Below are 16,505 nucleotides of genomic sequence, written 5' to 3'. Positions count from 1 at the left end.
AATGTTATCCTCACCTTTTCCTATAGCAGGCATGTCTAAACGTTGGCCTTCCAGCTGTTGGGAAACTACAAGTCCCATCATGCCTTGCTACAGTTTTACTATTAGGGAATGCTAAAAAATATGGCTAGGCATGCTGGGATGTGTAGTTTCACAACAGTTGGAGGGCCATAGTTTGGACATGCCTGTCCTATAGCTTTCATTCACCTTCACATTGGTGGGAAAACACTTTCCGCGGAAAGTTCCCACTAACCACACTACCACGTCACTCCAAGCACGGAACCAAGAATTTCAGCAATTACTAGAAACATGTCAGACATCTGTGGGGGAGTCTGTGGTAATCAGAAAACACTTTGCTCCCACAGAAAAAATACCTGTTTCCTGATGGAGCCAATGTGTTTTCAAATGATGCTTCATTATTTTCCTACTGATTCCAATGTGTAGTGTTCATTCTAGCACCCTGCATCATTCAAAATCCATGCTGTGCGATCGCGCTGAGCGGGGCTTTGCCTGTTTTTAATAGGCAAAACCCCAAGATCATAGAGAAAGCTGGTGAAAGCACCGGCTTTCAGGATGGGTGATAGCGACGTGCAGTACCGCGCAGCGCATCGCTGAAGTGTATACACAAGGAGCAATCAGATTCATAAGAGATCACTTTAAAAAAAAAATTTTAAAGTCTGAAATTGCAACTCTTGTATGCCCCTTTACGCAGTTAATATGAGCCTAGTTTAGTGCTGGTGCGACTGTTGGTGGCGGCTGAAGACACACAAAAGTTTGACTGCAGTGTCTAAATACACTGAAACTGGGCCTCAGTCTGCACATATTTGGCAGTGGCACCTCTACTTAATTTGTTCCTGATCGCTAGGAATGGTTATTACCAGAGTATGTGTCCAGGCAATTTAAAAGAATAAATTGAAGTGAATAAAGAATCCTCATCACCGAATGCTTAATATTTCAGGGGCACGCTTCATTTTATAGTAAATATGCCCTTTATTAATCACGTTACCTATAAGTCACATGGAAACATTTTTTTCTTGGGAAGATTAGTGCACTAATGACAAAATTTAGAGCTCAGTGACAAAGGCTAGGTCAGATCTGGGAAGTATACTGAATATATAGAAGACTGGTACAAAACACACCCACACCCATATTAAGATAAGCACCATGAGGCAGGCATGAATAGGTGTACCATCTGGCAAGGACTGGCCCAGTAAGATTGGGCACAAGAGCAAAATTCGGTACTTCCTCATCTTTGCAGCCACAGAACTTCTGTAGCGTAACCCACACCACCCTGGGTCCACACCACCATCTATTACCTTTAGTAAACTTGTAGCGAGCGAAGCGAGACACCGAGTCTGAGGCGTGGTGAGTGAAGAGAGCATGCAAAAGGGTCAATGGTGCTATTCTGAAAGCGGCTAATGTAACTGGCGTAAGCTGTGGCCGCAAAGATGAGGAAGTACCCAAAATTATTTTGACCAGATGCCAGAGTCAGCTAAAAAAAAAAAAAAAAACACATTTTGTTCCATGAAAAAAACAAAAACACAGCAGCATGATTTATTAAGCACATGCTCAGCATGCTAACAACCCAATCTGTCTAAATGACACCCACCGCGTGTGGCAGTGGCGTAACTACATAGGGTGCAACTGCTATGGGGCCGGGGGCTAAGGCGGCCCAAGGCCGAGCAGGCACTCCTCTGCACCCTCTTGAAGTTTTCTTAATTATTTCTTTTTAAAAACGTGCCGTGCGGGTAGTGACTGCAACACCTCGTCCCATGACCCCCATCAGAGGCTGCAGTGGTTCTACTACCAGTTTGACGGCACATGTTAGCGCTGGAGACCCTTGCCGGGGATCAATACACTGCTGCAGGCGTTAGGGAAATGAAGACATGCAGCTGCCAGCGCCGGGGAACTGTACATGTGGCTACCAGCGCCGGTCAGCGGGAGACAGCGCTGGCAATTAATGCAACTGACTGGAGATGCTGGCGCTGGTCAGCGGGAGGATTAGAAGTGCAGTGCTGATGCAACCCGACGGTACACAGCACCACTACTACTGGGGATTCAGTGGGTACTTAAAAAAAGGTACCCAGAAAGGGGGGTGGAGAATTAGAAAGTACTTTACAAAGTTTTGTCGCCACCACACCTCTCAGACTCTCCATTGTTTTATAAGCCCTCCTATCCCCCCCCTCCCTGTCTGCCCAGCCCCTTCTCTCCCCCCAGCACCTTCTTTCCCTCCTCCCTAGCCCACTTCTCCACCTACTATCTGTCTCCCCAGACCTACTCTTAACACCATCCATGTCCCCCCAGCTACCCTTTCTCCCCCTCCCGCCCTGTCTGCTCAGTCCCCTCTATCCTCCCCAGCCCATTCTCTGTTTTCCCAGCATGCTCTCTTCCTACTCTCTATCTGCTCATTCCCCTCTCCCTGTCTGTTCAGACCCCACTCCATCTCCCCAGCCCCCCTCAACCCATCTTGTAATTTTTTCTCCAGTGCTGCCTCCCCCACCTCCTCTCATCACCCCCCTCTCTTTTATATATCTTTCGCTCTCCCCTACTCTCTTTCCCTGTCCCCCTCTCTCTCTCTCTTAACCCTCTATCACTACTCTGTCTCACCTATCTCTTAATCTCTCTCGCTGCACCTAAGGTGCATTATAGTAACAATGGTGGGAAGGGGGCCCTTTCAATATTTTGCTATGGGACCCTCAAAGTTCTAGTTACACCCCTGGCGTGTGGCAAAATAGGCAGCAGACCCACTCATTCAGTGATCAGGCCAAACAACTGGATATACATTAGCAGTCTTTTATTATTCTTCCAGAAATACAGAGTCATTACATCTCTATACACTTGTTTGGTTTCCATTTCTGAGCAAATACTCACATTTCATTGGAAATAAATCCCGTCAGCTCGGACAAGAACAGAAAGGTGATGAAGAGACAGCAGCAGATGGAAACTGTAAGAAAGGAACAAGCAATGGAGTAACTAGAAGAAGGGAAGGGACTGCACAGTTATTACATGAACAGTACTATACCCTCACTAGGAACAAGCAAAACATGTATTGCGCAGACAAACCAAATATTACTCAGATAGCAGCTGTGACTGACTCACACACCAGGAACTATCCTTCCATCTGTAAGAAAATATTATATTTGCTCTATGCAAACAGTATACTAAGCAACTGAAACGTGTTTATATGAAGGTGCCTGAGGCGAATGTTCATCTCTACACCTAAGAGATCACCTGTAAGATCATTTAAACACAGCAGGTTGTAAACTGAAAATGCTGGAAACATAGGGATGATCAATTCCTATGCCAGCAGGTTGCCCAGGAGGTAATTTAAGGGTATTAAGTCCACAACCAGTCTACATTGTTGTGGCATGGAGTAAGAGTGGGTTAATAGAGTAAGTTCATTAACATGGTGACGTAGTAATACTTCCGCCCAGCTCAAATCCCAGTAAAGCAGATTAGTCATTGCCACAGCTGACAAAAGTCCTTGGTCGCAGTGAATGACAATAGGATTCACCTAGACCAAAAGGTCAGAGTGTTAGCTTCTGAAAAGGAGACCAGTAAATAGCGGCAAGATTGTTCTTAACAATTTAGTAAGCTATTTAGGTGCGACACTACATACTTTGGGCTTCACATATGAAATGTACACTGCTCATTGCGTTTTGATGGGATCCAGGGGGTGCTCAGAGATACCTAGTTTCCCCATTACATATAATAAAGCTAACTTAGTTTAGTAGAGAATATTACTACTATTATAAATAAAATAAGGGGTGGAGAAGGCAACGTCTTAAGAATTGGTCTCAACAGGGGACAGCCATTTCCACTATGAAAAATGATTATTTTATTTATATATTAAAGTAGATTATATTGTGTCTACACAATACTAAGTCATCTACACCAGGCCATGCACCAGTAGAACTTACAACCTATATTGTAAATATAAAGCGTTCCCTGAAAATTCACCTCTTCAGGCAAGCTTATCATATTCCAGAACACCCACATAACCTCCAGTAGTATTCATACCTAACTGCATCCCATCAGGATTGTGTTATAATCTGGTGGGACTGTCATGCAATGGAATTCTATCCTTATGTATCCCTCCTATTAACCCTATAGATTGTAAGCTTGCGAGCAGGGCCCTCCTACCTCTATGTCTGTTTGTTTCTACCCAGTTTGTGTAATCACTGTTGTTTCCAAATGTAAAGCACAACGGAATATGCTGTGCTATATAAAAGAGATTGTAAATAAATAAATATATTCCTTACCAAACAGATTTACACACACTAGGATTCCATTAACTTATCAATAATTCTTTGGCGTGTGAGAAACACCCTACACAAACACAGGAGAACATGGCATATAAGGGACGCCATAACCCCAGTGCTGTAAGGTGGCCAATGAATTTAGCAGAGATTGATTTATGCTCTGCATGGGCATATATTTCTAGGCACAGAATACATGGGGGGAATTTACTAAGATGGGAGTTGAATTTCACATGGGATGCTGTTATGGGCAACAAATCAGAAACCATTTAATATCTTCTAGAAGGTGCTAAATAAATAAGTAGAATCTGATTGGTTGCCCAAAGCAACATCCTACGTGAAATAGAACTCCTATTTTAGTATTTTCCCCATAATGTTAAACAGCTCAACAACCCAACAAAAACAATGCCACATAACAAAGAGCTCCCCCACATAGCATCTATACTATTAATTCTAGGCTTAAAGTTGTGCTTGGTGATCTCCATCCGTGGCTCGAGTAGTAAGACACCAGACTTGGGGGCAAACGTATCAAGAAGTGAAAGGGGTCAAGATGTGAGCAAGTTTAGAAGGTGTCCAAAGCAACCAGCACTTTATCACGTTCTACAAAATGACAGGTAGTCAAAGCCATGATCACTTGCCCACTTCTCCCCTGTTGTCACTGCCAACATTATTTTTAAATGGGGAGATATTTCAAGCAAAGTACATCTATTCAAATCAAAAGTATGGACGGCAGTGCCAGTACAAAGCTAGCGCCTCATAGTCATAGGAGTCCTTCACTGCCCGTAGTTTGTGCTACTGAACTCCGCAATGGTCCTGGCTGTGTGTACTTGGATTTTCACATACCCCTGAGCTATCTCACATCTGAGATATGAGATGCCTGTGCACTGCCAAACCAGTGAGGGAGGGGAACAAAGCTGTGACTGAGTGCTCCTAGAACTGCTCTCTAAACTATGTAGTTGGAAGCAGCTAACCTTCCTCAGTGAACTTAGCAGTCAGAGTTCAGTAAGAAGAGCAAGCATATCTCCACGCACCACTTCTATTACTGGCTCATAGGGATCAATTTCCTACCAGGTATTGAATTCTCGTCTGCTGCCAAAGTGAAGCCTGATTGGAGGTAACAGTGCGTGGCAGGGCATGCTGGTAAGTAAAGCCCCACAGCAGCTGACAGGCCGCCTATTGTCCATCCCTAACTCAGTGTATTAATTAAAAATTACACCTAGCAATAATAAATGATCAAACGGAGACTTGTGTATTATAGCAATGGCATACCTTCCACACTTAACAAGTTATGCATATTAAAGGTCACCTCTAATTTCCTCCTGCATTAAAGTAAATGGTAGATTATCAGAGTATGTACAAAAGGATAGTGTACTTTTTTTTGTTACTTATTTAAGTCCTTTAAAAAAATTATGTCCACCAATATGACAATCTAAGTCAAAACATTAAACATTAGGTTACTTTGTGGCACATTCAAAGAATTCGGTACATGAACAGTAAAGTAATTTGTATGTGTCAACTGTTCACCGGGAGCTAGTCATGCGCTGCTTGTTCGTATTAAATCTGTCCCATGGATCAGTGATCTGTAAATGTCTTAAGCAGAGGATTCAACAGACTCTCAGAGCAGCTGGTCAGCAGACTGACAAGCACAACAACACCAGCGACAAGTACTAACTGGTCACAACAGCTTTAGATCATTGTGCTTCTTCCGCCTACCAATTAAGCCCTTTCTTACAAGGATCAGTCTTGTCTGTCACAGCGATAACAATCTGCTTTGGAAACTACTACATGTGGCCATTTTTTTTCAAAGCAGTTGGTCACATGGGGCTGTTATTGTTTGAGGTTCTCTTAATTTTTCATTGTTCATGATTAGAATTTGGCAAACAAAAAAAAGGACAAGAAAAAAAAGCATTGTACACAAACGCATTTTGTATGTTTTCTTCCCCCCTGCATCTAGTATTCTCACAACACCTTGTGCAAGTTGGGGATTTGCGGAGGTAACCAAAGTACCTTGAGGGCCTCTATCCTGTCATCTGCATAGGATGCATTTTCTGTAAAGACACATAAGAGCATGACGACAAATAACTTGCCGATGCAAAATGCAGACCGATAACAGTTGGCATCTACTTCTAGCTAAAGGCCCATACACACTGGGGGACACACTGGCGTGTATGGACAGCGATGCGATCATCTCTGGGGGGAAAGTCGCTCAGTGCATACACACTGAGAGGCTTTACCCTTGCCCGGTTCTGTCAGCAGGGAGAGGATGGCTTTGCATTGAGCAGCGCTATGCAAGGCCGTCCTCAAAGCTGCTCATCTGCTGGTATTACCAGCAGATGACCGGCTTTCCCAGTGATGATGCGGGAGCACACAGCAGCACTCATCGCCAGGGCATACACACTGGGTGGCTTTGAGCTGAAAGCCGCTCAAACATGCTGTGTTCAGCGACTTTCCGCTCAAAGTCACCCAGTGTGTATGGGCAGGGCCGGCGCCACCACTAGGCAAGGTTAGGCATTTGCCTAGGGCGCCGGCCACTAGGGGGCGGTAGTGAGCTGCAGCCGGGGAGAAGCAGCAGCCAGCAGGAAGCTATGCCCAGAGAAGCTGCCATGCCTGCAGAGGAAACAAGCAAGCAGCTATTTGTGAGTAACCCCGCCAGAGCCCGCCCGCATACTAGCCAGCTGCTGCGCTGACAGACAGTTCCGAATCCCCAGTTATCAGGCCTGCCTGCTACACCGGGAAACTTCGTAGCCCCTGTCAGTCAGTCAACTGCCTGTCAGCGTTGATCCCCTGCCCGCCTCCCCACCCTGGATGGTCTGGACCGGACATCGACACACATGATGATGCGGGCGGCAGAGCAATGTACTGACTTTGGCGGGTGGAGGAGCCGCCGCCGCCCGACCGCCCAGCTACATAGTGAGTGTGTTTCACTAAGTAGCTGGGCTGGCGGGCGCTCCTCCACCCGCCGGAGTCAGTACATTGCTCTGCCGCCCGCTCGTGTGTGTCGGTGTCCAGTCCAGACCGTCCAGGGTGGGGAGGCGGGCAGGGGATTAAGTAACGCTGACAGGCAGTTGACTGACTGACAGGGGTGACAAAGTTTCCCGCTGTAGCAGGCAGGCCTGATAACTGGGGATTCAGAACTGTCTGTCAGCGCAGCGGCTAGCTGGTACACGGGCAAGCAGTCCCCTGCACCCTCGCTAGTTTCGTTACTTTATTAATTATAGAGCCTGGTGGGGGTAGCGTCTACGCGCCATGCAGTTGGAGCCTGGAGCCAGGCAAGGAGAGACAGCGAGGGGGGGGGGGGGGGGGGGCGGTGTCCTGCAGGTTTGCCTAGGGCACCTAGATGCCTTGCACCGGCCCTGTGTATGGGCCTTTAATCCATCTGAATCCCTCCATTTATACTAATATAGCAATGTTGCTGCTAAAAGATATTTGCATTGCTGCAGCCATATTAGTAGTTGGTCTGCAGCAATTAAGCAAGTAAAATAAAATAAAATAAAATAAAATTAAGGAAAAAAAACACTATCTAGCCATGCACTCGTATTGGGCATAAATTGGTAAAGCACAACGGAATCTGCGGAGCTATATAAGAAACTGTAAATAAATAAATTGGGCACCGTATTTCAGAACTTATTACCACCACTGTGAAGACACACCTCCCGATGTAAACCAGACCCATAAGCTTCTGTTCACTCCAGGAGTAAAGCGGCCACATAGGCTACAGGTAATGGTGTGTACACACAGCCGACAGCCATGCTATTTGATCCCGATCGAATCGCAAAGCAAGCCAAAAGACATGCATGCAATTTTGATGATATAGTACAGATCTGTATTTTATAGTCAATGCAGCCTGATCTTTCTCGCTTCAATTTGTGCTTGACTATATATAGTCAAAACTGTTGGCTAAATTGTACCGTGTGTACACACCATTAGTCTCATCTTGCATGGTGACCTAAATTGGGACAACCCAATGACCCATACACGTGGGTTTCATGGTTGATTCTGTACTCTCAATAAATTCTGATCCAATGACAATATCATATGCTCTAACTTATATTATCAAACAAAGGATGAACATCTAATATATATATATAATATATATATATATATATATATATATATATATATATATATATATATATATATATATATATATATATATATATATATATATATATATATATATATATATATATATATATATATATATATATATATATATATATATATATATATATATATATATATATATATATATATATATATATATAGTTAGTCCAGGAATCCACACACAAGGTGTAGAAAGGAGAGCACTCTCCAATCACAAATGTAATTTTTGTGAAAAATCCAAATGAGTTAAATCATGAAATAAAGAGACATCACAATCCTTGAAGGTAAAGGTGATATATTAGTATGACAGCCCCGACGTTTCGGTCCAAATCAAGGACCATTATCAAGGAGCATGGTCATCAAAGTTTACAGGTAGTCAGCGACGAGGAAATCTCTGCCATGAAGGACAGGACAAGATCAGCTACCAGGTAGCTGATCTTGTCCTGTCCTTCATGGCAGAGATTTCCTCGTCGCTGACTACCTGTAAACTTTGATGACCATGCTCCTTGATAATGGTCCTTGATTTGGACCGAAACGTCGGGGCTGTCATACTAATATATCACCTTTACCTTCAAGGATTGTGATGTCTCTTTATTTCATGATTTAACTCATTTGGATTTTTCACAAAAATTACATTTGTGATTGGAGAGTGCTCTCCTTTCTACACCTTGTGTGTGGATTCCTGGACTATTTTTGAGTACTAGCCTCCTGGCCAGTGCTTTTGGATGGGCACCCCACTGTTGCTTTATTGGGTGAGAGTGCGGTCATTTGTATATGTGTGTATATATATATATATATATATATATATATATATACATACATATACATACATATATATACATATACATATACACACACACACACACACACACACACAGTATATATCAAACCATACGGCGGCACTCCTCCCAATAAAAGATTCTTTAAGCAGTGATGATAATCAATGTTTCAAACTTTAATAGGCAGTTCTTCAGGATACACAATCATCATAAACACACTACACATATTTATACATACCACAGATAATTGACACCCGCCTCCAGCGTCCATCACGGCAGCCTCCCGCTGGCGTCCTGCGCAACACACGTGGACGCCAGCGGGAGGCTGCCGTGATGGACGCTGGAGGCGGGATGATAGATTGAATATAGGATTGTTTACTTCTTGTTGGCCGGGGTTTTGGGTGGTTTTTTGCGACCTCTTATTTTGGCCTCCACGCCTTGTGTACGTTCTTCTACGCGGGCTAATTGGTTGCGGGTGCGCACCCACCCGCCGCTGGTGCGCCCCCTGGAGTTTTTTGGGGCCTCCTGCTCACTTGCAGAGGAGCCCTCCTCCCTTGAAGAATCCGTTTCCCGGATATTTTGCTGAAACCGAGTAAACAATCCTATATTCAATCTATCATCCCGCCCATTGAGTCTGGATGAAACTAAGGTGCTCCTGAAGGGGTTAAATTTCGTTCCGACTAACAAACCGGATCCTTTTCAAATTAAAATTGAACAATTTAAACTCCATCGACAGCTTAAACTGAAGGAACACTTCCAGGACAAAGAGTCCATCTCTGAAGGTGTTTTTCCTATACCAGCTGCTATCCGGAAGAAATCGAAATTTGATCCCCTATCCTCAAATCCTTCGATCAAAACCTTTCACAGGTTAATAGAACACAATACTGCTGCCATTTTGAAGAAACCTGCACCGGAGAATTCCAACTTTTCCGCAGGTGAATGGCGTGCTTTAAAAGCTTTAAGTACTGACACATCAATAACCATCCGTTCGGCGGATAAAGGAGGAGGACTGGTAATCCAGAATGCAACAGATTACTTACGAGAAATATCCCGTCAGTTGTCTGACTCAAGTGTGTACCTGCCCCTGCCGAGGGACCCCACACTTGGGTACAAGCAAGAGCTGGACACTATTTTGCAGAAGGCATTGACCGATACATTGATCAGTGCGCAAGTCAAAGATGCTTTGACCACAGATTTTCCTGTGGTCCTACTTCTTTATACAATCCCCAAGGTGCACAAAAGCACAGTGGATCCCCCGGGCAGACCTATCATCTCTGCCCGGGGTTCGCTGTATCAGCCCATTTCCATTTTTCTGGATGGTTTTTTACAACCGTGTGTGCAAGGCCAGGACACTTTTTTGAAAGATACTAATTCATTGCTTTCTAAATTATTATCATTGGGGAGACTCCCGGAGGGATGCCTGTTGTGTACGGTCGACGTCGCGAGCCTCTACACGTGTATCCCACACGAGGGGGGGCTCGCGGCGGTCAGATCACTCATAACGGACAACCCTCTCTATCAGGGACCTAACATCGATCTCTTTATGCAATTGTTGAGGCTTACATTAACCCGTAACTTTTTTATGTCAAACAACCGTTATTATTTACAATGCTGTGGCTGTGCGATGGGGTCCTCTGTGGCCCCATCGCTGGCCAACAGCTTCATGTTTGAGGTTGAAAACCAGCTGTTCCTACAGGACCCCGGGATCAGCAGGCATCTGGTACTGTACACACGGTACATAGATGACCTGCTGATCCTGTGGTCTGGTCCTCAGGAGATGCTGGAAAATTTGATCATTACCCACAACATGTCGCCATCTCCAGTTAAATTGACATACGTCATCAGTAAATCCAGCATCCAGTTTTTGGATGTCAACATAGTGAACGAGGAAGGGGTGATTAGTACATCCCTTTATTGTAAACCCACAGACCGCAATAACTTACTGTTAGCTTCCAGCCATCACCCCACTCCGTTAAAAAATGGTCTCCCGTTTTCCCAAATGTTGCGGGTCCGCCGTATTGTGAGCGATCCAACTGCCCTTGAAACAGCCTTGGATAAAATGGTGGAGAAATTCAGGGAAAGGGGGTACCAACTGGGTGACCTGTTGAGAGCCCGTGAGAGAGCCCTGGCTATACCCAGGGAACAAGCATTGAGTGGTTCCAAAACCCAAAAACAGAATAAGTTCATTTGGGTCAATGCATATCATCCCAAAAGTAAAGCCATTAACAAAACGGCTAAGACCCACTGGCCCATCATTAATACCGATCCTGCACTCAAATCATTAAAAGAATTCCAACTCATGTGCGCTTACACCAGGGGAAAAAACCTGAAGGATTTCCTGGTCAAGAATGATAGTCGACATGCCGTCGTCCGGGCTGTCGACTATGTCGTTCTTGGGAGTTCCAAAGCCCGGATGTTTTAAGTGCAGCGGGTGCACAACTTGTTCCTACATGACAGTGGGAGACAAGTTTTGGCACCCGTACTCTGGAAAGCCTTTTAAAATCAGGCAAAGGGTAACATGTACCTCTACCCACGTGGTGTATTTGGTCAGCTGCCCTTGCGGCAAACACTATGGTCTGCCATTAAACATGACCTATTGACTGGTTCTAGTGAGCAGCCGGTGGCGAGACACTTCGCCACGGCTCGCCATTCGCTGTCATCTTTGAGGCATCGCATCATTGAACAGATCCCCTGTCCTAAGAGAGGAGGGGACAGGGGGTTGTTATTGTGCAAAGCAGAAAGTCGGTGGATTTACCGGCTTGATACGTTGGCCCCTAAGGGGTTAAACGAACTTGCCGGGTTGTCCTATTTCTTGTAACATCCTGCTGGCACATCATGCATTGTTTATAGTTGTCAATAGCAACTGTCATTTGTATCCTATAGCGTAGCACACTCTATTCTGTGACACATTATTTGTTATCCAATAGGGCACTGTGGAGCAAGTCACGTGACCCTGTACGTATAGTGCGCTATGTCCTAGGAAGCGCTACCTGCATTCCATGTTTTATATGTATCACATTTTAACTTTTTATCCATTTTTTCTCTTCATTACCACTTTCTACCCGATGGGTAGCCATCAGTATTATATGCACTTGTATTTTATGCCATAATTTTTGTATTATTCATTACGTTGTTTTTGCACTTTGACTGGCAGATCTGAGATCCCTCCACGGCCTCAGCGGCCGACGCCGACTGGTGACGTCATCTTCCATGCCGGGTGGACGGCTCAAGATCTAGTATAAAGGTATGTTTGTATTTTTACACTGTTGTCTCTTGCACCTTGATAAAAAGCCTGCACCAGGCTTGAAACGTCGGGAACTACAAGGTCTCCTGTGTCTCATTTCTTAAAGCAGAGTGCCGCCATCACAGTCAGTCTCTCTCTCTCTCTCTACATACATACATACATACATACATACATACATACATACATACATACACTTCTGATGGAGGATTCACACGGTGCTTACCCCATTCTGGTATTATATTCCTCCAATTCTTCAGAAGTGCCCTGCCTCTTTTATAAGGGCCTTCAATAAAGGTTCCACGTCATCGGATTTCTCCGATATTTTTAAAACAAAGAAAAGTGCGAATTATAACTCACCGATAATTCCTTTTCTTGTTAGAGATCCCATGGCAGCCATAACACTGGGATATCCTCCCTTCTCCTAGTTCAGACAGAATGTTTTTCAGGGACCGCCCACCTTGGGTATAATAGCCTCCTCCTCCCTCTCCTCTGTGTCTTTCGTTTGTCTCCGTTTCATCGGTTTCTGAAAAACACATATATCTGGGAGGGATCTAGATGGCTGCCATGGGATCTCTAACAAGAAAAGGAATTATCGGTGAGTTATAATTCGCACTTTTCTTTTACGATCCCCATGGCAGCCATAACACTGGGACATACCCAAGCTATCACAAACGGGAGGGAGACCATGATATATGCACGTAAAATTTATTACTCTATTCAGTTAGTTTTCACTGATAGAGCTTCATTTAACACATGGTTCCCAAAGTGGGCAGTTGTTATATCCAGGGCATAATGCTTTGAGAACGTATGGGGCGACGACCATGTTGCCGCAAGGCAAATGTCCTTCACCGACGCTTTGGCCTTCTTAGCCCATGACGTTGAGATTGCCCTGGTAGAGTGTGCCTTTATGATAGAAGGTATTACTTTATCTTCCTGCTGATAGGCGTAGACTATCACTTCTCTAACCCATCTGGAGATGGTCTGCTTGGCTGGACACAAGCCCTTCCTTGGACCCTCTGGTATGATGAATAAGTGGTTTGTCTTCCTTATGCTGGCCGTTCTTTCCTTGTACGTGGAAATAGCTCGCACCAAGTCTAGCATATGCAAAGTCTTCTGCTCCTTAGTCTCTGGATCTGGGAAGAAACTTGGTAATATTATATCCTGGTTTAGGTGGAAAGATGATATCACCTTTGGAAGGAAGTCCGGGTTTGTTCTTAAAACTACCCTGTCTGGGAAGATGACCAAGTAGGGTTCTTCAACCCATAAGGCCTGGAGTTCCCCAATCCTCCTTGCCGATGTTATCGCAATGAGAAACACCACCTTCCACACCAGGTACTTCATCGGAATTTCTGGTAAAGGTTCGAATGGTTGTTTCGCCAGAACTTGTAGTACTAGGTTCAAATCCCATGGGGCTACTAGAGATCTTACCGGTGGACGCATCTTTCTCATGGCTCTAGCGAATCTCTTCACCATCTTCTCCTCCGCCAGACTACGGTCTAGCAGGATACTCAAGGCCGAGATTTGTGACTTAATCGTAGCCGTCGCTAGGCCCATCTTGAAGCCGTCCATCAGAAACTGTAGTACTTTTGAAGTCGGTATTTCGTGGAATTCTTCCTCAAAGCTTCCCCAGCTTAGGAATTTCAGCCAAGTTTTATAGTAGGCTAACGATGAGACCTTCTTCCTCGCCTCCAGCATCATCCCTACTACCTGGTTGGATAGGTTGTACCTCTTCAGCACCTTCCGCTCAATTTCCATACCTTTAAGGAAAATATAGCTGGATCTGGATGACAGATTGGTCCTTGCGTCAGCAGGTCGGTCTGTACTGGTATGCTCCATGGTTCCTGTATCCTCATGTTGAGTACCTTTGAGAACCACGGTCTTCTGGGCCAGTCCGGTAGGATGATAATCACCTCCACCCTGTCTTCTGCTACTTTCTTCAGAACCTTGTCTATCATCGGGATAGGTGGAAACACGTATCCCAGCCTGAATTTCCATTTTATTGAAAAAGCATCCATAGCTAGGGCTTGTGGGTGATAGAATTTGGAACAGAATTTCTTCACCTTTCTGTTGCCAAACGTCGCCATGAGGTCTATCTGAGGGAGACCAAATCTTGTCACAATTGAGTTGAATGTTGCTTTGCTTATCTCCCATTCTCCGGGAAGCACCTCCCTGCGACTTAGGAAGTCTGCTTGTACATTTTCTGCTCCCGGAATGTATACCGCTGATATTGACTGAAGATTCGCCTCTGCCCACGTCAGAATTTTCTCTGAGACCATCATCAGCCTCTTTGCTCTCGTGCCACCCTGGTGGTTTAGGTATGAGACTACAGTCCTGTTGTCTGACATGACTCTTAGGTGTGAACCTCGGATGGCATGGGACAGCTTCTCTATCGATCTCCAGACCGCTAGTAACTCCCTCACATTGGAGGATCTCTGACTCTCTTCTGTCGACCAGATTCCTTGCACCGATCTTGACTGAAGATGAGCACCCCAGCCCAGCATACTTGCGTCTGTTGTCAGAATTAGGTACTCCGGGTTTTCCAGCTTTGTGTACTTTGCCTCCAAACCCCTTGTCCACCACAGTAGTGACCTTTTCGTCTTGTCGTGCAGGGACACAAGTTGCCTTTCGCTGCTTTTGTCTCTTGAATAGTGAAGAAACTGCCATTGGAGAGTTCTCATCCTCCACTGGGCCCATGGTATTACCTGGATGCACGATGCCATCATGCCTAGTAGTTGGAATACCTGACACAAAGGAGATCTCTTCTTCAGAAACAGTGACTTTGCTAGGTGATGGATCTTCACGCACCTCTCTACTGATAACGCCACCGCGAATTTTCCAGTGTCTATTCTCAACCCCAGAAACTGGATCTTTTGACATGGGACCAGTTGGCTCTTCTCTAGGTTGATTACCCATCCGTGTCTCTGAAGGAAATTGATCGTTGTCTCGATGTCTTCTTGTACCCTTCTTTTGGATTCTCCTGTCACCAGAAGGTCGTCCAGGTACGGCCAGATCTGGATCTTCTGCTGCCTCAATTCTGCCATTAGGGTCACCAACACCTTCGTAAATACTCTGGGTGATGTCTTGAGGCCAAAGGGAATGCATGTAAATTGGAAGTGACTTCCCATCACCGAAAATCGGAGAAATTTTCTGTCTTGAAGACACACTGGCACATGGTAGTAGGCATCTCGCAAGTCTATTGATGCTAGGAACTCGCCTTTCTTCAACCCTATCATAATTGACCTCACACATTCCATGCGGAATTTCAGAGTCTTTATCCATGTGTTGAGGTCCCTCAGATCCAAGATGGTCCTGAAACCACCTGTGCTCTTTTTCACTAAAAACAGGTTCGAGTAGAACCCTTTCTTTTTCTGAGTTTCTGGTACTGTTTCTATGGCTTCTATTTCCAGTAACTGCTGGATCTTCAATAGTAGCTCTTTCCTTTGTGTTAAGTCTTTCGGAGTCTTTGAGACCAGGAACCTGTTGCAATAGGGCACCTTTACAAACTCTATCCTGTACCCATTGTTGACAATGTTCAGGACCCACCTGTCCCTTATGGTCTCTCTCCAGATCTCCGCAAATCTTAATAGTCTCGCTCCCACCTTCTGAGGGTAGTCATGACCTTCCCCCTCTCCGAAAGGACTGGCGGAAAGACTGCCTGGATGTACTGGCGCCGCCTCTTCTGAAGAACGGCCGCCCCGGCCTGTAGCTCTTCGCCTCTCTATAACCCTGTTTGCCGACATTCGGAATAGGGAATTTATTTCTCTTGTCTTGGGGTAACCTGGTTGATTTCCCTCCAGACAGTTTCTGGATCATACTGTCCAGCTTAGAACCGAACAGGTAGGTACCTTCAAACGGGAGCGTGATCAGTCTATTTTTAGACCCTGCGTCCGCACTCCATGGTTTCAGCCATAAGGCTCGCCTTGCCGAAACGCCAGCTGCCATCGCTTTTGCTGCCAATGAGACTGTGTCTAGAGAGGATTCGCATAAATATTCTATGCCCTTTTGCATGATCTCTACATTTCTAAGCAAGTATTGTTTTGAAATACGCTCCTCAATGTCAGTATGCAAGTTAGTTGACCACAGCCTAAGCGCTCTCACCACCGAAGCTGTCGCCACACTTGC

At 45.1% G+C, this 16,505-nt stretch overlaps 1 protein-coding gene across 1 annotated transcript in view; it reads right to left on the bottom strand.

Annotated features, from left to right (window-relative positions):
- Window positions 1-16,505, bottom strand: part of ERGIC1 (endoplasmic reticulum-golgi intermediate compartment 1) — a 121,979-nt gene that overhangs the window by 74,702 nt on the left and 30,772 nt on the right. The window contains exon 3 of the mRNA XM_083181990.1: window positions 2,869-2,941. Within this exon, the coding sequence (XP_083038116.1) occupies window positions 2,869-2,941 (73 nt within the window). The remainder of the gene's footprint in view (window positions 1-2,868; window positions 2,942-16,505) is intronic.

Source organism: Crinia signifera, chromosome 4 (genome assembly GCF_055691185.1).
Source record: "Crinia signifera chromosome 4, ASM5569118v1, whole genome shotgun sequence".
NCBI lineage: Eukaryota > Metazoa > Chordata > Amphibia > Anura > Myobatrachidae > Crinia > Crinia signifera.
The sequence above is the reverse complement of the archived record's forward strand: the minus strand, read 5'-3'. Positions and strand labels throughout refer to the sequence as shown.